The sequence below is a fragment of the Perna viridis genome, chromosome 5 (genome assembly GCF_037379345.1).
Source record: "Perna viridis isolate PV_CMFRI_1.1 ecotype Kerala chromosome 5, ASM3737934v1, whole genome shotgun sequence".
Classification (NCBI taxonomy): Eukaryota; Metazoa; Mollusca; class Bivalvia; order Mytilida; family Mytilidae; genus Perna; species Perna viridis.
Window position 1 is genome coordinate 1,647,350 of NC_142449.1, and position 24,251 is coordinate 1,671,600.

Consider the following 24,251-nt stretch of genomic DNA (forward strand, 5'->3'; position numbering starts at 1 on the left):
CTTTAAAGTTCTTATGGATGCTGTGGAGGACTATGCAAGAAAATGGATAAAACGAGAACAAGAAGACATTGATTCTCTGTCATAGTGGTTAAAGGCAGTGAGGTCTTTAATTTTGAAATGAATGAATGTTTTAAGTACATCAATGAGTGCCAATGCTACATCAGTTTTCAAAGACCCTGATGTAGGAAAAACATTATCTACTACACATGACAAATATGTTGTCGTACCAGCAGACAAAGCCCAAAACAACTTTGTTTTTGTCTGCAAAACGTTCTACATCTAATTTTTATTATTAGAGGTAGACATAGAAAATAATAGCAGTGATAAGACCGATACTGCTACCACACTCTCCAAAGAAGAGATTGTGGTAAACCATAAATCTGTGCTATCCTTTGGTCTCTCTACCAAAGACAATGATTGTGATTTACGGTGCATGTACTGGATTCCTAAAATGTACCACCAAACCTCTTTCAAAACTTTTAACATCTATGCTCACAGCTGTCAAAGAGGATCTCCAGTCCTACCACAACACTTGTAACTCCTGTAGTGGTATTAATTCAATGTGGATCCTGAAAATTCGAAAAATCTTCTTGAGACCATCAGTTCAAGACTATTATCAGAATGTAATGGCATTAAAACCTATGATTTTTCAACACTGTATACTTCTATTCCCCATGCTCAGTTAAAATCCCGACTTAAAAACATTATACATCGTTGTTTTTCCAAAAAAGATGGTACACCTTGATACAAATATATAGTTCTTGGTAGAGATTCCTCATACTTTGTAAGAATTCCAAATCGTCTTCCAAATATACATAAGGAGATGTTTACAAAATGCAAGAATTTTTAATCGACAGCATATTTGTCCAGTGTGGTGGAAGCATTTTTCAACAAATGTTTGGCATTCCAATGGGAACAAATTGTGCTCTTCTACTTGCTGACCTATTCCTTCACTTTTATGAGACTGACTTTATAGCTGATTTAATCCGAAAGAAAGAATATTGTTTAGCCTGATCCTTTAATCTTAGTTTCCGCTATATAGATGATGTATTATCTTTAAACAATCCTAATTTTGAGGATTTGATACATCGCATTTACCCCAAAGAACTTGAGATAAAGGATACTACGGACACTGTGAAGTCAGCCTCATATCTTGACCTACGCTTAGAAATTGATTGTATGGGAAAACTATTGACCAAACTTTATGACAAATGTAATGACTTTTCATTCAGAATTGTCAACTTTCCTGTCATCTGTGGCTACATCCCTTCAGCACCTGCATATGGAGTGTTCATATCACAACTCATATGTTATGCCAGAGCTTGCCGAAACTACGCAGACTTTTTGTATCACCCTAGACTTCTAACAAGTAGGTGTCTGGAACAGGGTTATGTTGCTACAAGATTGAAGTCATCACAACAGAAGTTTCATGGTCGTCATCATGAACTCATGGATCGTTACGGTGTATCCATCTGCGCCATGAAAACTTATTTGTTCAACATGTGATAGTTTTCGTTTCCTCTTACATCTACCCCGGACTTGGCTTTTTATGAGCAACTCGGCGGGTGTTGCTAGAAAAACAGAGGACGCTTACCCTACCTTTGCACCTCGTCCATACTCCCAATTTTAAGTGGAGTCCGAGTTGTTCATTTGCTTTTGTTACTTTGTATGTATGATTTTAGTTACTTTATGTTCGTTGTTGTGTATGTCTGGTCTTTGTCCCTGGATTGCATTCTTTTGATTACCGCTAGAACCTTGGTTCCTTTGATTACCCTTTGTAGAAACAATTCTATATATGAATTTTAAAGAAATCAAACAAAATTATAAAAATTCTCAATCAGTTCCACAGTTGAAGATAAAATTATTATTTATACAAGTCAATAAAAAAATACTGTCTTGTTTTTGTTTTTGGTTTTACTTTAATATGTTAATTTTGTTACAGACTTTAGTTGCTTCCCCCATTTGCATCATTTCTAAATGCCGATTAAAAACTGTATAACTTACCTTAATAGACTATCTAATTGATAGGTTTGTGATGCTGTATTAGGCAGAATGTTAGAAGTATTAGATGAAGTAGATATTAGTACTGTTCCTCCCTACATGTTTACATCTAATATCTTTATGTTGTATCCTTTTTAAAGTATTTGAATCCTTGGAGAAAAATTAAGTGACAATTAAGTTTTAAGCTTTTCTCAGGCATCTTGTAAGCAGTTATTGTTAAATGAATCAAAATGAAGGATTTTGGTACTTTTTCTTATTTACAATCTGTTTTTTTTTAAATGAAAATTCTTGATTTCTATACCCAGGTGTTATGTAGTCATCTGTCTGTCTCAGATGATTTCCATATGATAACTTCAGAAAATATCAAAAGATCTTTTTTTTTTCCATCTTTTTGTAGATATTGAGTTTCCTATAATACAGAATAAGTCCATATTTCAGTTTGTTTGAATTAACTATATAAAGGTTATGGCAATACCCCAAAAATCTTTTGATTAATTTGAGTTTTCTTTCTTTGAATATTAAAGAATGATTTGAGTTGGATCCAATTTGTTATGCATGTGTCCATAATATTAAATACAACACAACATGGAGGGTATAATTTTATTTCCCATTAAATGCTCTGTTTTTCATAGCCGATTGTTTTTGTTAATGTGAAACAGCTATTCTACAGAAGGTACTACTTCAGAAGCCTTAAATTCTAAGTTCCAATGAAGTTGAAGTCTTTCATGGAAATTATGGATAATCCAGACATAATCTACTTAATATTTCTACAAGTGAGATAGATGTACATGTAAGTTAATACATATGACTTTAGTTGACAATTATAGATGATAATATGTTTTCCTTGAAAAAACAGATCCCAGAATTATCACCACCCTCATGCATCAGTGTTCATGGAACACATCAGAACTTCTCAGGTAATATACTGTGGTTGATTTCACAAAACTTTTTCCACAATGCCATTTTCTGTCATTATACATTTTATTACAACCAAAAAAAAATGTAAATTCATTTATCAAGAAAAATCACTGATAATGGTTATTCAAAGATCAAAAGTTTTAGTGATTTTTATTGAAAATTCAGTCATTTAAACTTATGATGTCAATATTTTCATGTATAGTTGTTTGTGTCAGTTAACATTTTGTAGAATAACATCCCCATACTATGTTCAGCTTTTAGCCTCCAGCCTTTTGTAAAAGTAGTAAACAAATTTGAGGGATGGTAGAAATTTAATAAAGTTTGTATTTTTTTTTTTTTTTTTTCATTTGCTTCCAGTCAAACTATTTAGTGGACAATTTAATTTTCTTTTCATGCTTTTCTTCAGAGTGGTGTTTTGATGAGGCTATCATGTTGTCATGGTGTTAGCAGTGACGTAAATTGTGGAGATAAATACTTAAACACTACTCTATGGAAAGAAAGCATTATAGCTGATATTACATTTATACAAGGTAAAACTCTTTTAACACTAGAAGTTGGTAGAATACAAGAGTAATGCTTGCTTAGTAGAGTTGATGGAAGTAACACTGTCATTTCATCTGTAAATACTTCATTATTAAAGTTTCTGTTGTGCTACAAGATAGATATCAGCAGTTAGTTTTGTGTATTGGAGATTAAATGGTGTTCATTTAGGTATTGTTGAAGTGTTGTTTTTATGTCACATTGAATATTGTGATAGAGTTTAAACTTGGAAAATATTGATTTAGAAATGTTGCAGCTTCCAAGAAAGTATCACATTGAGACCATTATTCTCTTAAATTTTTGGAATGTTTAGTTGTAACTTGAATGACTAAGTTGTTTTGCTATTACAGAGCCTGAAGAAGAATTACTTCCTGGTCATGAGTTTGTACATTTCTTGGCCTACTGTAAAGAAGAAAGCCCTGATATCCTCCTTCATCAGTTAGTCTCACCACATCATCTTAATGGACAGATATTTGACATGATCTATCATAATTCATTATTAACACCAGCAGAATCCACTGAAGAAGATTTAAGTTTCCTGTCTGAACTTCCTGTACTTTCAAATCAAACCTTGGATAATATGATGGCATCATTAAAACATATCCAAATCAAAGTGCTGACAGATTGGCTAGGTATAATGAACTTACTATGGTTTACCAATACCTTCCAGTGAACATCAAATCAACTGTAATGATAAATGTTTGAAACTGTTAAAATGTACAAACAAACTCTAGAAGATACGTTAAAAAATTTCTTTACTGGTAAAATGTTGTCAGATCAGGCATTTAGAGTTATTGGTCTTTTTATATGCAAATTTATGCCCATTTATGGTATGTCATGACACATTTGAACGTGGCACAAACTTAAATCCCTTATAAGTATAATTGCATCCAGATGGAGGGTAAACAAATAGGTTTGTGATTTGAAATACCATGTTATATTGTTTATTAATTATTCGTTGTAAATTATGACCAATTCATCACTCATTTCACACTTGAATGCACATGCTTGTCATGTTTTCAATTCCATTCTATTCCATACACCTGATCTAAGGGCTTCAGAGCAATTGACAGGCAATGGAATATAAATACATGTAATAAATTCACTAACAAAATGTAATCAAATTAACTGTACCAATTAAAGTGACTTTGCTGGAAAGATATGCTGTGAAAAAAAAACATGTTACTTGGATATCTGCTGATGCATATGGTATATCCCAACGACTAGTGATGCATGTCTAACCCTCGGCTTATCTTATGTTTTTTATGTAGATTTTTTTTAAAAATTGGCAATTTGACTTATAGTCCACTTGACTCATGGATCAAAAATACAATTCTTGTCAGTCTGGCAAATCAGTCACTTAGGCTTCTTTGCTCACTTAGTCTCTGTCATCATCATCTGTTGTCATGGTCATTGACAATTTTTCAGACATTTCCTCTGAAACTACTGAATAGATTTGGATGAAACTTAGCATGATTGGTTCTTAGAGTATCCTGCACAAAGAGTATGCTTCGAATTGTGATCTATCGAAATACATGGCTGCCGTTACTAAAAATATAATATAGGGGTCAAAATGCTTTTTTCTTTGCTATTTTATCCTCAGCTATTGAAAAATAATGGAGGCAAAAGCTACTCATAAGATAAGCATGATATTCTGTGTTGAATGGCAATATTGAAATTTTTTTAGGCTATATTGCTATATTGAAACCATTTTCACCAGTTGCTCAGATTCCAATGATTTTTGGTTTAATCAGGAAACATGGTATTCTCAATTGTTTGATGATGATAAAAGTTTGTTCTGGGCAACCATTTTCAAAATGACTGCCATTTTCCCACTAATTTTTAGCTCACCTGGCCAAAGGCCATGTGAGCTATTGCCATCACTTGGCATCCATTGTTGTCTTTAACAATTTTTCAAAACTCTTCTCCTCTGACACTACTTGATCAATTGAAACCCAACTTGGTGTGAATGTTTCTTAGGATATCCATCATAGAACGGATGTGGGGATTTTGATCTGTCGAGAAACATGGCCGCCGTTACTAAAAATAGAACAGACAGGTTTTTCACATATATCTCCAAAACTGTTAGGTTTAGCTAAATTCTGACATGGGTAAAAGTGTTCAGCATGATTAGATCTATCTGTGGTGAAATTTTCATGTTAATCTGTTAAGGTCTCACTAACCACTTCCAACGTTTCCATTACTTTATATGTTAAACAAGTAATTTACAATATTTCACTGTGAATTCCCAGGACAAATGACACCTTAAAGTAGCATACTATTGCAAAGCTTGGAATATAAGGCTTTCAAAATCATTACTCCAATGGTATGATATCTGTAGAAATTCTTCACAAAATTTATTTGAATGAAAAATACTGAAAATCAACATGTTTACCTTTTCTGCTGACAGCGTGGAGCAAATTACTCACACATGTAAACAATATTCATACATTTTTGTAGTAAATTACATATATGGTTTTAAAGTACACAATCTCAGCTTTATTAGGGCCCCGCCACTAAGTGGCAACAGCCCTATAGTAATCAGTCTATCCGTCTGTGAGTCAGTCCGTAACAAAATCAGTTTTCCGCACTTTTTTTCAATATGCTTGCAGATATTGGGCTGATATTTTGTATGTGGATCAAGTATGAATAGTTACAAATCAAGTTTAAGTTTCGTTCCGCTCCACCAATATTTTATCAAGTAATGGCCCTTGGACTTTGAAATTTCACTAAAATCGCCATTTTCCACACTTTCTTTCCATACGCTTGCAGATATTGGGCTGATATTTTGTATGTGAGTCAGTTGTGATTAGTTACAAATCAAGTTTGAGTTGCAGATAATGGACCAATGTTGTGTATGTTTCGTTCCGCTCCACTGATTTTTTACCAAGATACGGCCCTTGGAATTCCAAAATTTCACTAAAATCACATTTTTTGCACTTTTTTCCCATACGCATGCAGATATTGGACTTATATTTGGTAAGCAAGTCAATCATGTGTCAATTATGATCGAGTTACAAGTCATGTTTACGTTTCGTTTCGATCGACCAATTTTTTACCAAGTTCTCAATATTTCCTGTTAAGCAGTGGATATTTAAAAATAGATTTTCATCCAGCAGGCCCCTAAGAGTTGGCTGTCATCACCATGATATCTAGTTTTGACTACTTTTAATCAGAATACACACAAATAATGCACTTACAATGCATAGGTCTAGGTTCAGTTTGTTTTTGGTACTACATAAGGGGGGGGGGCTGTGACCATTTGACCCTGTAGTAGTTAATGAGACCTAAGCCATGTGAGGAGATATTGCCCTTTTTCGATGGTTTTTTTTTTTTTTTTTTTTTTTTTTTTTTTTGTTTTGCTAAAATCTCCTCTGACACTACTTGACAAATTGGAACCAAACTTGGTATGAATGTTCCTTGGGGTATCCTGCATAATAGAACTGATGTGGGGATTTTTGATTGGTCGAGAAACATGGCCGCTGTTACTAAAAATAGAACATAGGGGTCAGACATTAATTTTTCACATATATCTCCAAAACCGTTAGGTTTAGCCCAACTCTCTTTCAATTGCTGAAATGATCCCTATTATAAAACCGTACATGTCTTGAGGGATCAAAGTTGTCAGTTGACTCCTTGGAAGCGTTATTGCTCTTGAAAGATGAAAATTGATTTTTTTTTTTTTTTTTTTACAGTTTTCAGCCAATATCTTGAAAATTATAATAGATGGAAACTTTCAATTGCTGAAATGATCCTTATGATAAGTTCTACCAAAGTATTCTTGATAATGCCTCGTCAGACTCGTTGGAATAACAGGGCATTGGGGACCCCTGCCCGAATTTTTCCAGAGGTTCTAAAACGACTTTTAAGGCATTTCCAACATTTTACAGTGCCTTAGGTATTCAGTTGAACTTACAGTATTTGTCATCATATGCTCTTTTTTAGTAAATTTTTTTGTCAAACATGGTAACAAAGCATGATACTTTTACTTACTGAGTTAATAAAGCATTGTTTACCATTCAGGCTTTTCAAGAGCCTCGTGTTGAGTAATTCTGTGAAAAAAAAAACAAAAAAACATATGAAATGTAGACAAGATACAGTGTAAAAAAAATGTTTTCAAAATGACTTCTTATTTACCTTTGTCTGATTATTTTAAAGAAGACAGACAGAAGTGTGGTAAACCTACCATGGTACAGTTGAGTGACTTACATCAATTCCTGTATGATATACAGATGGTATTCCTGGAGAAGATAAAACACTGTTTTCCTTGTCATCAGTTCAAAGATCATCATCTTGAGGAAACACAAACATGTTCAGGTAGTGTGATTTTTTAGTGAAAGACAATCTATCAAGTACACATGTAATATTTTGTATATTCCAATTGTACTCATCATTACTTGAACTGAAACACCAAATAATTGTCTTCCAAGTATGTTAATAATCTCCTACCTGAATTTGTTCCTGTGAATGGTTTGTTACATTGTTAATATTTTATTTTTATTTTTTTAGTTTTAAGGGACATTATTGCTATTTGCAATACTGTGAGAATCTTGTTAAAATTCATTTAGTGAAAATTTTCTATGATCATCTTGCTATTAGTATAATTATTTTGAAATCTTTATCATGCCTTGATTTTCATGAGACTACATTTCCTGCGAGGGAGAGTGATACATCTCAGTGAGCCTGTTTTCGATATTTTAAAATCATCATAAAATTTGGTTGGTTTTTTTTTTTAATCAAGTATTTTTAAGTTTAAGTTAAAGTTATGAAGTCAGTCATTTAAAAGTTCCACAAACGGTGTATTGTTAATTAGACAAAGTAATGTCTAACTAGATAACTTCAGAACTAGAGAAGTCACCATCAACTTGGACAGAAAGATGTTTATTAGTTTATCAAGAATCCCAGAGAAAGTCATTCAACAGATTACAGTCTACAGAGAGTGTTGCTATGTCATCACCTGTACAATCAGAAGATAGTATGTACAACACTTATTATTTAGTGCTTTTTCTTTTCAAATTATGTAAGTCATGAATTCATTAAATCCACAGGACAAAAAAGTAATTTCAACAACACTTATTATAAATCTGGTACACTTATATGTATACTAAAGACCTGATTTTTCTCCTTTGAAGCAAATTCTGCTTTTTCAAATTCAGAATTTACCTTTACAGTTCTTTTTTACCGTATGTTCATTTCTGATTTCAACAAGTTGGCTCTGTTAAATCATGTCTGATACTAGATTGTCATATTATTAACAGACCTCCTTAGGACTCGAACAATTTGTTTATTGATAAGAATATAAGTTGTTCAATCATGTTGACAAAATGTCACCTTTTGAGCTGTAAATTTTTCAGATAAGAAACACTCCAGATGCTGGTGTATTGCTGACATTTGTTTTTAATTCCAGTGCCTTCCACTATAGATATTCATGGCTTCCTGAAATTATTCCAACACGATGGTAATCCTGTGGCATCTAAATTGTCACCAGTCAGGAAGAGGGTAAGAATTGTAATAAGTATTTGTCATTTACCTAGAAATCTCTGCTCCCTTCAGAGATGTTGGGGAAAATGCCCACATAATAGCAACCCTAGCAGCAAATATCCAGTCAAATAGTGTAAGATTAAACAGCCAGGATTCTATGACACTGAATTTTTTACATACTATTTACAAACTATCAAAGTTTTTGTTGACCAAGGGTTGAAATAACATAATGGCACTTTAGCTATATGTTTGATGAAAATGTAAACATGATGTTTTATGTAAGATTAAAGTTAGTCTGCTTCAGCATGATATTTTTTATATATTATTGTAGCATCCGAGTAGGTCACTTAGGTTACAGAATTCTACAGAAGTAAAGAAGTCAGCCTGGCCAGATTGTCATTATCTACCTCATTTTGATGTCTAGTAAGATAGAGAGATGTATAGATACGTAGAGGGGTTGCCAAATGTGTTATAGCCCAACTTTTTTTTGTTGGTTTTTTTTTACCCACTGCAAAAAAAAATGTTATACTATTAAAGGAGTCATCCTGTAAACTCAAATATATTTATACCTCATGCAAAGAAGTTGTGAAGGGTATAATGTTTTTGTCCCGTCCGTCCGTCAGTCTATATTCAGTTTTCCAAACTTTTTTTCTAAACACTTGCAGATATTGATATAATTTTTGGTATATAAGTTCACCATGATAAGTTACAGATCAAGTTTAACTTTAGTTCTGCTCTGATGATTTGTACCGAAATTATGGGCCTTGAACTTAGCAAAATTCACAGAAATAATAGTTTTCTGGACTTTTTTCTAAACGCTTGCAGATATTAACATGATTTTTAGTACAGAAATTCAACATGATAAGTTACAGGACAAGTTTGTAGTTGGTTCTGCTCCGATGATTTTTACCAAAATTACGGGCATTGAACTTGGCTAAATTCACAGAAATAGCTGTTTTTCGGACTTTTTTTCTAAACGCTTGCAGATCATGACCTGATTTTTGGTATATAAGTTTACCATGATAAGTTACAGGTCAAGGATACGTTTTGTTCAGCTACAATGATATTTACTTTGGATTAACTAAAACTCAAAGAAATCACAGTCTATAGTTTGAAATTACCATTCTAAGTAACAGAATTTAGTTAGAAGGTAAAAGCTAAAAAACACTCTTATTCCTTTTTTATTGGGGTCCATCTACATTTATTTCTCTTACAAACAAATTTTACTTGAGTATCCAACATTGGGACGTGTGGGGTATGTGAGCACACTCACTAAGGTTCTTTAATACTTTAGGTAATAATCTTATTGAATTGTTGTCAATTCCTTTAAATTATGCTAAACAATGTTGTAGATATCAGCATGGTATTTAACTGATACTTGCTAAAAATATGTAATGAGATAACTTACAAAAGAAGACAAAAGAAGGACATTAATCTCTGTATAGATTTCATGATTTGTGTGTTTACATATACAACAGCAGCTGTAAATTGCAGTTATGATTAAGTTTACTTTCCAATTTTCCAGCTATAACATTGACAAAAGGGCTGAGAAACAAGAGGGACAAAGTTACAAGCTGCGGGAAAAACACATTAAGGCAGAAACCTTTACATCTGGACCATCAACTATCTTTAGATTACCAAAAAAGAAAAGTCATGAAATTTCGACATCAAAGGGAAAATCTGATGTCTCCCTGAAGAAGTCTCCTAGAAAATCTGTTGGTAGTAAGCTAACACCTCCTAAAAAATCAGTGAGAAGTGGTCTGTTTTCTCCAAGGAAATCAGCTGGTAGGGGTCTGTTGTCACCAAAACAGCCAATGAAAAAGACAGCTTTACTATCACCTAGGAAACATGTCTTAAAAGGAGGTTATTTATTGTCTCCAACTAGAAAATCTCCTAGGAAGAAGATAAAAACAGACCTGAATACAAGTCTACCAAGTACAGGGTAAACAATATTGTCATGTAGTCAGATAATGATGCCAACATTAATGATTAGTTCTGACTTATCCTCTTTAATATCTGTACTGGGGAATTGAAGAGACTTTATTTTTAAAAAAATCTTTGGTTTTCCAATTTCTATAATGTTGATTCTTTTTTATTGTAAATTTAGTAAGGTTGATTCTGGATTCCTGTATTTGTTGTGACATTTATCTTAGTGACCATTCTCTTACTACATGTATTTTTATTTTTCATCTAAAAGAACTCATATTGAGAAAAATGTAAGAGGGGAGCTGTAGGGGGGATATTTTGACCTTGAATAGTGCATGACCAATTATTTTCAACTTATTTTGAACAGTTTTTTGCTTTTAAGAGGAAAGGGGTTGGTAACCCATCTCCTTGACTACAGGCTAGAAGAATCTGGACAACCCATTAGTGACACAATCCTGACTCTGACAAACTGACATTTCTGTTACTTAACTGTTGTATAAGATGGATGAGTAAAAGTTCATTATTGGTTTATTAACAAATGGAGATTGTAATATATAAAGGGAGGTAAATATTAATGTCATTTTGCTGTCTTTTTTAGTTATGCTAAACCTAAAGCTGTAGATAAACTTAAGCAAATGGAAAAGGAGAAAAACAAGAGACGGCACTCTGTTGGGGATGTTGATATGTTCAAGAAAGCTAAAGATAGTGCAGGGAGAAAATCTCTGCCATCAGCAGATGATTCATTAGATACATCAATAGGACTAAATGATTCTCAGAGAAGGAAGGAATCTAGATCAGAAAGACATAAAAGGGTAATAGTGTCAATACACTGTGAAATGTTGTTCCTTTTACTTTTAATGTTACAGAGTACAAAGTTGCAGCTATACATTGGTTATTTAATTTGTAGATTCTCTTTCAACAGCAACTAAAAAATGGGGATGGTGGGGGATTTTATTTTTTACTTTTTTATTTTACGGGAACTGTAAAATGTGAATAAATTCATACAAATCCTGGAATTGTGTGGCATTTCATCCATACCAAGGCTTTATTTCTTTGACTCCAAATATGATACGACTTTTCATGAAAACCATCTTGAGATCAGGCAATAAAATTCAATTTACATACACCACATTTTGTCTTAACCCAAAGTGATTTGTCATTGCGTAAACACATGACAAATACATGTGTATAGACATGAAAACAAATTGGGAAATTGTAAGACGGCCTTACGAATGTTTTATGCAATTATTTTCTTAACTGAACTTCACCTGGAATTTGCTGGTGTAAAATGACCTTACATGACTTGTTGTTACTTCAGAAGCTACAGGAGATAGTTAATGATGTACTGAAACAGTATGGTGTAGACAATAACATCTTCCAGGCTTGTTCTAATAAACTCTTCAAAGTTACCAAACTATTTGTCATGGTATGTACAACATAAACTCAAAGCCAAATTCAGGGTATTTTATTGTAAAAGAAATATTAAAGATTTATCTAAACTGTCCAACTTTTGGTTTGGTAAAATCATTATTCTTTTTGCATATTGGTTGCTATGATTCATAAAATGTTTACAATGAAACAATAGTTGCTTTAGAATAATTTGAGACCACTTTACATAACTTGTGTCAGATCCCTTTTGCCCCTTTGCAAATAAATTACATAACACCATTGATTTTGTGTAATAAATCCTTTTTTAGAGTCTTAAATTAAATTAAATTGCGACTCTCAAAAAGAATATCTGCTTAACTTCAGGATCTACCAACTTCACAGAATTTAAAACAGGAAATGAGAAATATTGCTGAAGGTCAAGTGGAACAGGTAATTAGGTTATTTTAATAATTTAAGGGAAGAAAAAAGTCAATATCATTGCCAAAAGACAATTTTTGATCCCATTGAATTTTTGCTTTTTACTCAAGTACCTAATTTTTATCAGCAACTCCTTCTAAACCTTTTTGATTAACTTTAACGAAACTTACAGAAACCTAAAACCAGTACAGGGAATGCCATTGTACACCTGCTATAGAAACAATGGAGATGTTCCTTTAATGAAACTTACAGAAACCTAAAACCAGTACAGGGAATGCCATCATACACCTGCTATAGAATCAATGAAGATGTTTGTTAATGTGTAGATTTCGGGAACCAATTGCCTGCACATACAAGAAAGTGGTTCAGAATGACACAAAGTAGTCCTAATATTGACCTCTACCCTCCATAGTAGAGGTGTACAAACTTGGTATCATCTGACGGCTGAATTAATCAGCAGTAATCTAAAAACTTCATTTTCTATATTCAATGTAGGATAAAAAAAAAATCTGAACAATAATTTAGGCCCCCTGTATGACTATATTTCACAACGAAAGTGTTGATTTCTGCACTTGTCAACTATCACTGTTATGAACTTTCCTAGAATGCACATAAGGTATGTTGATATTTTTATGAGAGTTAAAATAAAGGATAATCATAATGAAACCCTTCTAGCACCTTATGTACTAATAGGCAAGCACCAATTTGGAAAAAGGCCTCCTGTTAAGGTTTTTAATGCACCTACCTAACACATGGCTAATTTTGAATTGAAAGAAAAATCATCATTGCTTAAGATTTGATTGGTCGTGAAAGTTTTCCGTGGTTTCTTAAAAATCTTGTGAGATCAAAGAGTTGTCGAAAAGCTTGTAATTATACAGTGAGATTCAATTCAATATCTTTTTAAAATTTAGATGCTGAATTATTTCTTTTCTTAATAGAAAGATAAAACATTGTCATAAAAAGGAGAAAATCCTGATGAAAACATAATTAAACTATAAATAATCAAATACAACGACATTATTGTCTACCCCCCTTAAAACAGCACAAAAACATTATATTACTTTAGATTTCTTATCAAAATAACCTATTTGAACTTTCATAAGTCTTTTTTAATGTTATTTTGAATATATTAAAGCGCTTAATGAAGAACAATGATGCGACTTGACATTTTTACAAGCCTTTAAAATAAATAGCAGTGGAGCTGTCTTCCAGATTGTTTTTTGTGTTAATCCCGGCCTCGTTTTATTCATTGTGTAAATTAAGTATTCCTTCTTAAAAAGACATTATATTTGCGTACTATGATCGAGTTTCAGTCCCATTGAATGCATACCCTGCCTATGAAACGTATACAAAGCCAATGAATTGGCATTGCTGTATTATATGCCAAACTGTCACACAGCAGAAACTAACCGCTTTTCAACTGATAAAATATTCCCAACTTTAATAAATGCTTTTAGGCAGGAAAGGTGATGTATATAGAATGTTACTTATTAAATGTGATCCATTTGATGACATTCCTTCAAACAAAACTAGGCATCACAAAAGTTATTACAAGACTCGTACAAGTAAATGACACCTGTATACATTCTTTGTTGTGATTGTTTGTTTTTCATGTCTGGTCTTTATCCCTGGATTACATTCTTTTGATTTCTGTTAGAGAATTTTGGTTCCCTTATTTACTCTTAATCTCAACCAAGTTTTTCATTATCATTTAAAGTGTAAAAAAACTTGCGTGAAGGAAAACTACTTTTTTGGGTACATGTCCAAACCAATTGACTATATCTAATACCTTACACAATTGGTCATTTTGCATTTTATGCAAAAAGATCGGAAACTCCATTGTATTCATTTGTATATTTAAAATACAGCATAAATTTGGGGCGAATTGACAAAAAATCAAATGAGAACATGTTCGTGTACCATTCACGTGACTTATCAAATCTATAAGTGTAGAGTTGTTTGTTCTGAAAAAGGTCTCTTGCTGAAAAAATACAAATATCGCTTTCTGCAAACAGACACGTTATTCAAATACGTGTCTTTTAGACTTAACTCATTTCTTTATAAATATTTTGGGGACAACATAGTGATGTGAATCATGATCAGGGGAAGTCAAACTTTGTATCAAGCAGTGTTTTTCACAACTGTCTTATGAAATTATGAAATTATGTTATTAGTTTAAACACTGAAAAAAAAAATATGTAAAACTACAAATGTCCGCGTAAACTTCAGAAAAAGAAACCAAAATACTGTATTTGGAATCTTCAGTTCTAAGACACAAAATTAGGAGTACTTTTCTTCAATTAATATCCTACTGTGAACGAAGTGACACTGATGCAATCTTTAGAGACTTTGCCTTTTTTATCGACATGACTTTTTTTATGATGAATCTTACAGCAATGTAGAAAAAGGAACATTTATTTGAATTCCTTTTGTATATATAGGAAAAAGTTAAGATTTGTCCGAATGCATTGTGTCATTGCTTACAAAGGTTCTAGTCACACTTTGTATTGACATCTCTTTGCAATTGCATTATATCGAAGGTCATAATTTCTAATTGAGCACTTAAACTTTCATAGATTCCTTGCTTCATATCACGAGGTTTGATTGTACATTGTAGCTTACAACCTTTGCATGTTTGTACTTGATATATATCCACTGTTTTCTGCCATTACGATGTTAAAGTTGACATGAATGCTGAAACAATAGATGGAAAGGATTCTTTTTACTCTATAGTTAGTGCCGCATTTCATTTTTGCGAGGAGGCAAGCCGCAATAAAAATTCAATACTTGGCAATGCAATCAGAGAATCACCAGTTGTCAAATAAAAGACCAGACAATAGGCGAAAATAGTTTCATCACCTTATACTGGTGCAACTAAAGCATAGAGCTGACACTGTTCAGAACAACTAGACTTTTTCTAAGCTATTGGAATTTTTTCTTTCCATGCCAAAACCTCTCATTACTTGGTACTTCTTTAGAAATTTACCACGTACTATTGTTGAGCTACCATGTAAATTACCTACAATTGGCAGACAGCAAATTCTTTTGTGTCTTGTTTTCAACAAGCAGAAATACAATATCAGTGGCGTGCTGATATATGTGAGCAGGCATGTTGACCATTTTCTGTGCATACTTAAGCGTCTGTTTTCAGGTGTTCTGTGGTATGGTGGCTTTTATACTCTGCTGTGTTTTAATTTATCATTAGGAAAAAAATGGGAAATGGGAGTCTTTGATATCTGTTGGTAGATACAGATTTATATGCAGTCACTCCTATTTACCAAATGCTCTCAGGAAAATTACCCAACTGTGCCGTACGAAGTTCCATACCTCTGTGTAAGACGTATAGCTGACTGGAGCTGCTCGTTTTGAGGTTGTATAAGGTAACAAGAATGTCTCCAAATACTTTGAAGTGTTTTGGCATACTGCCTACAACACTTGACAGTTTTATGAGCCGTTCTTTCACATTGGGCAATCATCAAAATTAAACTCATCAAAAAGCAATAAAAGCAACCTCGGGTAAAAAATGAAGAATTTTTAAGAATGGGCATTTATAATTAGCCTCTAACTTCTTAAAGCAGTGAAGAGTGAAAAAGATATATGGCTTTCATTTGCATCGAGTATTCTCATTGTTGCCTTACTTTTCTTTCTTTAATAACATACGCCCCTCAGGCCCCTAATAGACCCCTGTCGTCTTACAGGACATGCAAACATTTACACACTTATCCTCTATATGTATGTAACCAAATAAAATATTGCCCCTTGACTGATGTACGTGAAAAACGTCTATGATATCATTGTTTCTAATCATCCACTAAAGTTTGAAGTTTGAAGTAAATCGGTAAAAAAAACTGGTGTTACCTAGGTCACATGACGTTATAAACGGACAGACGGACGCAAGGGCACAGTTACGGATGTACGGACAGATACTTGAATGGACCAAAAGATCAAATATCTGCAACTTTTCATTGCAAATAATAAATAAGTGTCTTCGATTATAAGTTAACGCTTTAAAACCTTTTCCTGTGTTTTTGTGTTTTAAAAAACAGCATTTCAAGCAATAAAGGGACGAATCAACCACAATCTTAGGTTTACAGAAATTGATAAATATGTTCTTGTGACGAAAACATAAGTGTTTTTTATGTTTATAAGGCAAGAAAAAAATGCCTGTCATTTAATATGGGAACCTTCAAAAATTTCGTTTTTTACAAAATAATGTGTTTTTTCATAAATTATTAAGAATTTCTAGAAGGTAAATTTAAAAATGAATAAAGCTAGGATTTAAATTGATTAAAAAACAATTTTGATATAATTTTAAAATATAAATTTTTTTAAACGACGTTTTTATTTAAATGTTAAACCTTTCCAAAGATATATAATATAGCCGTGTGTTAGGTAGGTGCATTAAAATCCTCGAAATCCCTTGTTCGGTACTCGCCTTCAAGGTAAAATTTAGAAAATCATATCAGCATTACTTCATCACCAGACATTGATATGTCAACTGTTTTGAAAGAGCTGTTCTTTTCTATTTTAATAGGTTGTAAACTTGGAAAGAAGAAGAAAGAGTATAGGTGATTGTTCAAAGAACAAATGAACCAGCAAAGTGTAGAATGTTTTCTACATGTGTTTAATAGAACAATTTGCAAAAGATACACATTACTGTATATAATAATTAATGTCTAGGAATAAAATTAAAATCAAAATTTTAAGTGTCTGAAGTGTCTCGAGTTACTACAAAAAATACATGTCCATGCACACATGTAGTGACAGATGAGGGATACTTTAACAGTCTGTGTCTGTCCATCCATCAGGGAAACTTTTTGGTCATACCTCCTCGTAATTAAATTGGTAGGATTAGTTACTATACCACTATTTTGATTAAGCTTTGTGGAACTTACAGTACCATTTTCTCAGTTATATACGTTGCTAATTCATCCCCTTTGGCTGGATGTGTTTGTTTTGATGTGTACATTATATGCTATACCAACTTTGTGATTTTAGTTATTTTGGACAGGTGATGGGACTTCCTAATATTTTCATCAATGGAAGGCCTTGTTGAAGCATCTCCTTTAAAACTGTTTTATTTGCTTCTAAAATGTGTAGAATGTATTGATGTTCATACCTCACCATTTTGCTAAAAGAAATCTTGTAGTTCTGGACATCTAAGCTCATCGGTTGTTGGAAATATCTTTGTAGCAGAGGACAATCCTTTGGACACAAATCTAGTCTTGTATAGTATAAGAATGCATTACACCAATTTTTTGGACAATAAATTGTACGTAGTAATAACTTAAGCTAACAAAAAAAAATAGACCAAAGACAGAAATAGTCTTTAACTGGAAGTAGAAATGTGACAGACCTGAAATTGCATCCCATGATATGGGACCCCCATACTAAAGTTGCATACCAAATATTTAGTGGCTGTGATTTATTGTTGAGAAAAAAAATTTTGAAAATATTTTCCCTGCCTGCCTGTCTAACATTCAGCATTCCACAAGACAATTTGCACAAGTGCAACCAGACAAAAAAGTGCTTGCTAAAGTTTTTTTTTATAGCATGTATTCTGGAGTCGTTATCCAATGAGTAATAAGACCAATAACAATATTATAATTTAATTATTCAACAAGCATATAACAAATGATAATATACAATCCACAAAATGCTTAATATCAAAATATATGTAGGAGATTAAAAGTTTTAGATCATCAAGATAAGTACTATTACAAAGTGAAAAATATTGTAAACATTGGATGTGATGGGTACTACAGTTAGTTACTCTACCCCAATATTGTAAAAGAAATGATAAGTAAGTAATGATACTATGTGTACTTCGTTTGTTCTGATTGTTATATTTTCCCAGTTAAAACCTGTATAATAAAAGTATTTCCAGACCAAATATTTCCTTAAGGGCAATTCTTTCATAAAAAGAAAGACAGGACTAGGTAGAAAATTAATGCTTAGAATGAATGACACCCCCTCTATCACCAACAGTCAATGTCAGGGGGGGGGGTAAAGAAGTACAGTGGCTTGGAATGTTCTGTTAATGAATATAAAACAAGATGAACACATTATAATTCAATTTCCATTATGAGACTATAATACTTGTACATGTATGTAGAAGAAATAATTGATCATTAGAATGACAGAATGAAAAACAAAAATTAACATCTGACATCTGAACTGCACATACTGAACTATCATACTGCCAAAAAAAAAATCCAACTCATTTTCCAAAAAAAATATGATTTTTCACAGCAGATTCTTTCTCTATAGTGCATACAAGCTCTGGGAAGTATAATACAACTTTGATTTCAGCAGACAAGGCTTAACAGGTTTCATTTCATATATTTTTGTATTGTTTTAGGTGTATGAATATTAGTGTGACAGGTCATCAGTATCTTCAGTACAATTCCATAGAAAAGTCTAATATATATATATATATATATATATAAGGATGGGTGACAAATGAGTTTCAATATTTGAATTTAATTTGCTTGTTTAATCTTTCATATAAAAGATATAAAATGATAACACTTAAACTTCATAACCATTTTTTTTTTTAAAGATCTATGAATTATCTCCCTTGGCATCCCTGATCTCTTGAGCAGAAAGGTGTTGGTGTGAAGAGAATAGCATTTTGTGTAACAAGATAAACTAAGCAAAGATCTGCCCTTATTAATGTTTCTCAGTAGCTTTCACGCTACAACAAAAACATTTTGTTATGCTTCTTAAAATAGTTTATTTAAACTATTATTTTTTTCTATTCCTGTTATGAAAACTAACAAGTATTTTAAAAAGCTATGCACTATAGAAAAAGCACCTGCATTTGAAAAATTGAATTTTTAAAACATGATTTTTTTCTAGAATTTGTTTTTACCAGATGCTTAAAAAACTCAAAAAAGAATATTATAGTAGATGTGCTTTAGTTTGCATTTTAATTTTCTTCATTTATGATTGATAAATTAAAAAAAAACTTTCAGCTATAACAACATTCACATACTTTTTATAGTTAATTTTAAAGCAGACATTTGAGGTTTAGTAAGTTGCCTCAAGTCTTCAAATTAAGTTTAGATCATTGAAATTCAGTAACTGAAAAAAATGCTTTTAAATACCACCTAAAACACTCAGTTGGATGAGGAATATATAAGAATTTAAAACCATAAAAAAAAACTTAATTATTTGATATGTTACTCATTTTGATATGGATATCATAAAGAGATCAGTTATGAATATTCCAATAACAAGACCATAATACTATGTAGTGTTCATTCTCGCATCACACCAGTTTTCAAAATATCTACAAAAAAGAGAAAAAATATGTATTAGGACTTGTACCAATAAGCAGCATTCAAGTAATTTAAAATCTCACAGTAAAATTGCTTTCATGGTTAGTGGAGAAACTACAGAATTGTAGGCAGTATTTATTTAAGAACATTGATAGTTGGGTGTAATTACTTAAAATTAGTCGCTCTACCCCACTGGTTGTGATGGGTACTACAGTTAGTTACTCTACCCCATTGGTTGTGATGGGTACTCTACCCAACTGGTTGTGATGGGTACTACAGTTAGTTACTCTACCCCACTGGTTGTAACGGGTACTACAGTTAGTTACTCTACCCCATTGGTTGTGATGGGTACTCTACCCCACTGGTTGTGATGGGTACTACAGTTAGTTACTCTACCCCACTGGTTGTGACGGGTACTACAGTTAGTTACTCTACCCCATTGGTTGTGATGGGTTCTCTACCCCACTGGTTGTGATGGGTACTACAGTTAGTTACTCTACCCCACTGGTTGTAATGGGTACTACAGTTAGTTACTCTACCCCATTGGTTGTGATGGGTACTCTACCCCACTGGTTGTGATGGGTACTACAGATAATTACTCTATCCCAATGGATATGATGGGTACTACATTTAGTTACTCTACCCCATTGAATGTGACGGGTACTACAGTTAGTTACTCTACCCCATTGGTTGTGATGGGTACTACAGATAGTTACTGTACCCCATTGGATGCGATGGGTACTACAGTTAGTTACTCTACCCCATTGGTTGTGGTGGGTACTACTTTTAGTCACTCTACCCCATTGGTTGTGATGGGTACTACAGACAGTTATTCTACCCCATTGGATGTGATGGGTACTACAGTTAGTTACCTTACCCCATTGGATGTGATGGGTACTCTACCCTACTGGTTGTGATGGGTACTACAGTTAGTCACTCTACCCCAATGGTTGTGATGGGTACTACAGATAGTTACTCTACCCCATTGGATGTGATGGGTACTACAGTTAGTTACTCTACCCCATTGGATGTGATGGGTACTCTACCCTACTGGTTGTGATGGCTACTACAGTTAGTACATGTCAGTGGTGGATCCAGGCGGGTTGGGGGGATAGGGGTTTTCACCCCTCTTTAAAATGGAAAATTTGGCATTTTCATGTGTAAAATGGACAATAAATAGTAAATAATGCCCCAGCACCCCCATTTTCTGAGGAATCCCAACTGGCACCCTCCTTTTCAAAGTGTCTGGATCAACCCCTGCATGTATTCATTATTGGTAGGTTATCTACTTACAAGTACTATAGTTTTCTGTCAGCTGCTGTGAGAAGGATTCGATGTCATCTCTTGGTCTGGGTTTACAGACTCCCATGTCATAGCTGCATTACTGTAGGCTGCCACACCTTACAACAATACAAATAGTATACATTATGCAAATAAGTGATCACAATACTTGATATATAGTCTTCACAAAGGGACAAGAGACATGGTTTATATTGAAGGCTTAAAATGTCTATATATCTGAGAGGTTCTCCTGAGATATAAATCAACATTACTGCTTTATCAATTAGAGAAATAAGATTTTAATTTAATGTCCATGCAAGTATTGTCAGGTGACTCTGTGGTTCCACAGGAATGGATCCTAATCAAATGCATGGAAACCTTGTCATTTACAGAGTATTGTGCTCATAAAGTTAAACATCTTTTTGTGTAAAAATACCAATAAAAATATGATAAATATATATTTCTTTATGATGAAAGTGTTAAGATAAGCAATAAATAGACGTTTTGGATTGTAATGCAGCATTCTGAGTTGGAAGTAAACAAAATACAGATTGGTCTTCACATTTCAATACTTTCTGAACAGGAAATTCTGGTAAGGTAAATGAAACAAGGAAGACACTTACAAACCCTATTTGGAAACATCATGAGGAATTATGTCCTTTATTCACCATATTTTAATTAAATATGAAAAATTTACAAACCTGTACCCATAATTCCAGTTGATATTGTTCTAACAGGGTCTAGTTCTCTCCCCTGTCTAGCTTGCCTCCTTTTCCTGATAGCTCGAATAAGAAGTAAAAGTGTAATAATTACTATTACTGACAGAATAGCAACTGTCAAGGCAGCAATAGTGTCAGTTGTGGAAGATGGAGCATTGTCATAGTCAATATGATTAGGGTCAGCTGGCTTTGGTGTTGAGGTTTGTTTAGGTGTTGTTGAAGTTGAGCTAGTTGTCCGTATTTCATTTACCATATCTCGTCATTAAAGACTATGTCCATGTTTTTTCATGATGACACAACAACAGCATTCTAAAATAAAAAAAAGAAATTACATCATGTACAAGAAAAAATAGGACAATTAAAAATATTTTAAATTCTTACACCAACAAATAAATGATGTATTATCTATATAACTCTTTCTGAAAAAATAGAACATTGATATAAAAAATGTCTTATTGTAAGTGTATAATTCCAGAATTCGACAGACATTTATTCTATACCACACCATTCCTTAATTGGTAATACATAATCTAACAAGTAAATAGTCTGGTACTTAACATTCCTCAGATCAACTACCTTCATTGCCTTTTAGTTTGAATAATATTTGATACAAATTAAAATTGTTTTAAAAATTCCGGAAAAGTGTTTCAAAAATGATCTTACGACAGTCATACAGATGTTTGATAAAACATGTTGTCCACTCCCTTCTTACCTTATTTGTACATTTGTTGATAAACAACATTATAACACAATAATGATTTTAAAATATTACTTTTATTAATACAATAAATATATTTTACCAAAGAGAATAAATTGTCATATAAGTAATTCCAAAAAAAATCACTTACTTACCTTTTCATAAGAATACACAATGTTTACCTGTCTGATTACCTTTTTCACAAGTGCACAGGTGAAGCACTAATCACATCCTGTTCACCTGCTGGTATAACTACAAACCAGTGAGTTGTTCAGGATAACAATGACATGAAAAGGACATAGTATTTGGAGGGGAAGTCTTCAGTGAAACATCATCTTAACTTTTATTTGATTCTATCACTTCAAAAGTTTGAGGGTCCATCACCATGATAATGAAAAAAAGATATTTTGAAATACATACCAAAAATAAAACCTAATACTTGGTTCTAGTTTAGTATTATTTTGGAGAATACCTCTGAGACTTTCAATTACTCTCCCTGGTCACACCAATTCATAACAAAATGTTAACAATGTACCTTCAAGTAAATTATTTGGCTCAAGGGAAAGTTTAATATATAATCATTGAAAAAAAACTTTAAACTAGGGGACAAATCAGAGATAGGTCAATATAGAAAGGATAATTGTTATATAAGAATTTAGATACATGCTGAAAGCTGTTTTTTTTCTTCTTTTTTTTTTAAATCTGATCTGTAGAACACATGCACTTCCCCCCCTCCCCCCCCCCCCCCAAGAAGATAAAAAATCTTGTTTCAGGTAAATCATTAAAAAATATCCACACGAACTTCCCACTTCTGAAAATGGAGCATACTGTAAAAGAGTAACCAAGGGAACCAACTTTATAGCGGTAATCAAAAAAATGTAATCCTGGGACAAAGACCAGACATGGAAAACAGACCCACACAACAAATAACATAGAATAACCAAATCATACATACCAAGTAACAAAAGCAAAAGAGCAACTCGGACTCCACTAAAAACTGGGAGCATGGAACAGGTGCACCGGTAAGGTAAGCGTACTCTGCTTTTCTAGAAACACCCGCCGAGTTGCTCATAAAAAGTCAAGTCCGGGGTAGACGAAAGAGAAAAGGAAAACGACGCATTGAACAAATGTTTAATTATCTCCCCTTGGAGTTCTCCAACACACATATACATATGATTCCAAACCATCCCATAACTTTTTTGTCAAAATGCCTTGTATGGTTTAGGAGTTGGGCTTACAAAGTTTTAACATGTAAAACTCATTAATCCAATTGCTTTCATTTGGAGATATCTGACAATAGTTATATTCTTTCATACACATTTACAATTTCAACCTTCAATTAAAATTTCGTCAAAAATCCCTTTTTAAAAGCAGTTAAGGAGGAGTTGGGCACACAAGAGTTTTTAAAACATCTAAAACCCTTTAGTTAGATTATCTTTCTTTGGGGTATTCCAACAGTAATTTCATTCCTTCATACATATCTAAGTACTTGTAGGATGCCTAACCTTTCTATAAAATCTCATCAAAATCCCTAGAGAGGTCTCGGAGTTGGGCCTACGAGGTCCGTCAGTTGAATTACCTACCTGTGGAACTATATTC

General features: G+C 33.0%; 2 protein-coding genes across 6 annotated transcripts in view; one reads left to right on the top strand and one right to left on the bottom strand.

Annotated features, from left to right (window-relative positions):
* The window catches only part of LOC148615554 (mdm2-binding protein-like), a 32,302-nt gene extending 14,924 nt beyond the window's left edge, over window positions 1-17,378 (top strand). For both annotated transcript variants that reach the window (XM_088581905.1, XM_088581906.1), the window contains 13 exons: window positions 2,029-2,126; window positions 2,858-2,918; window positions 3,326-3,449; window positions 3,810-4,091; window positions 7,618-7,776; window positions 8,303-8,434; window positions 8,867-8,958; window positions 9,272-9,363; window positions 10,466-10,882; window positions 11,465-11,678; window positions 12,185-12,292; window positions 12,619-12,684; window positions 17,207-17,378. In XM_088581905.1, coding sequence (XP_088438031.1) covers window positions 2,029-2,126; window positions 2,858-2,918; window positions 3,326-3,449; window positions 3,810-4,091; window positions 7,618-7,776; window positions 8,303-8,434; window positions 8,867-8,958; window positions 9,272-9,363; window positions 10,466-10,882; window positions 11,465-11,678; window positions 12,185-12,292; window positions 12,619-12,684; window positions 17,207-17,263 — 1,902 coding nt within the window. In that variant the 3' untranslated portion in view covers window positions 17,264-17,378. The remainder of the gene's footprint in view (window positions 1-2,028; window positions 2,127-2,857; window positions 2,919-3,325; window positions 3,450-3,809; window positions 4,092-7,617; window positions 7,777-8,302; window positions 8,435-8,866; window positions 8,959-9,271; window positions 9,364-10,465; window positions 10,883-11,464; window positions 11,679-12,184; window positions 12,293-12,618; window positions 12,685-17,206) is intronic.
* Window positions 17,379-19,237: 1,859 nt separating this feature from the next.
* On the bottom strand, window positions 19,238-22,923 carry LOC148615555 (uncharacterized). Of its 4 annotated transcripts, none has more exons than XM_088581907.1 (4): window positions 22,808-22,923; window positions 21,938-22,264; window positions 21,249-21,355; window positions 19,238-19,966 (listed from the first exon to the last, which is right to left on the bottom strand). In XM_088581907.1, the coding sequence occupies exons 2-3, from the start codon at window positions 22,206-22,208 to the stop codon at window positions 21,267-21,269; spliced, it is 360 nt and encodes a 119-aa protein (XP_088438033.1). In that variant the 5' UTR covers window positions 22,209-22,264; window positions 22,808-22,923; the 3' UTR covers window positions 19,238-19,966; window positions 21,249-21,266. The 4 variants fall into 4 exon arrangements, with proteins under 4 accessions (XP_088438033.1, XP_088438034.1, XP_088438035.1 ...); XM_088581908.1 differs by having other exon boundaries at window positions 22,835-22,905; XM_088581909.1 differs by having other exon boundaries at window positions 22,804-22,858.
* Between the last annotated feature and the right edge of the window lie 1,328 nt (window positions 22,924-24,251).

Coding starts and splice junctions, on each gene's coding strand:
- LOC148615555 (XM_088581907.1), bottom strand. CDS start 22,208: ATGGTAAATGAAATACGGACAACTAGCTCAACTTCAACAACACCTAAA. Junction 21,356..21,937: donor AACTGGAATTATGGGTACAG/GTTTGTAAATTT, acceptor TATTGTTGTAAG/GTGTGGCAGCCTACAGTAAT.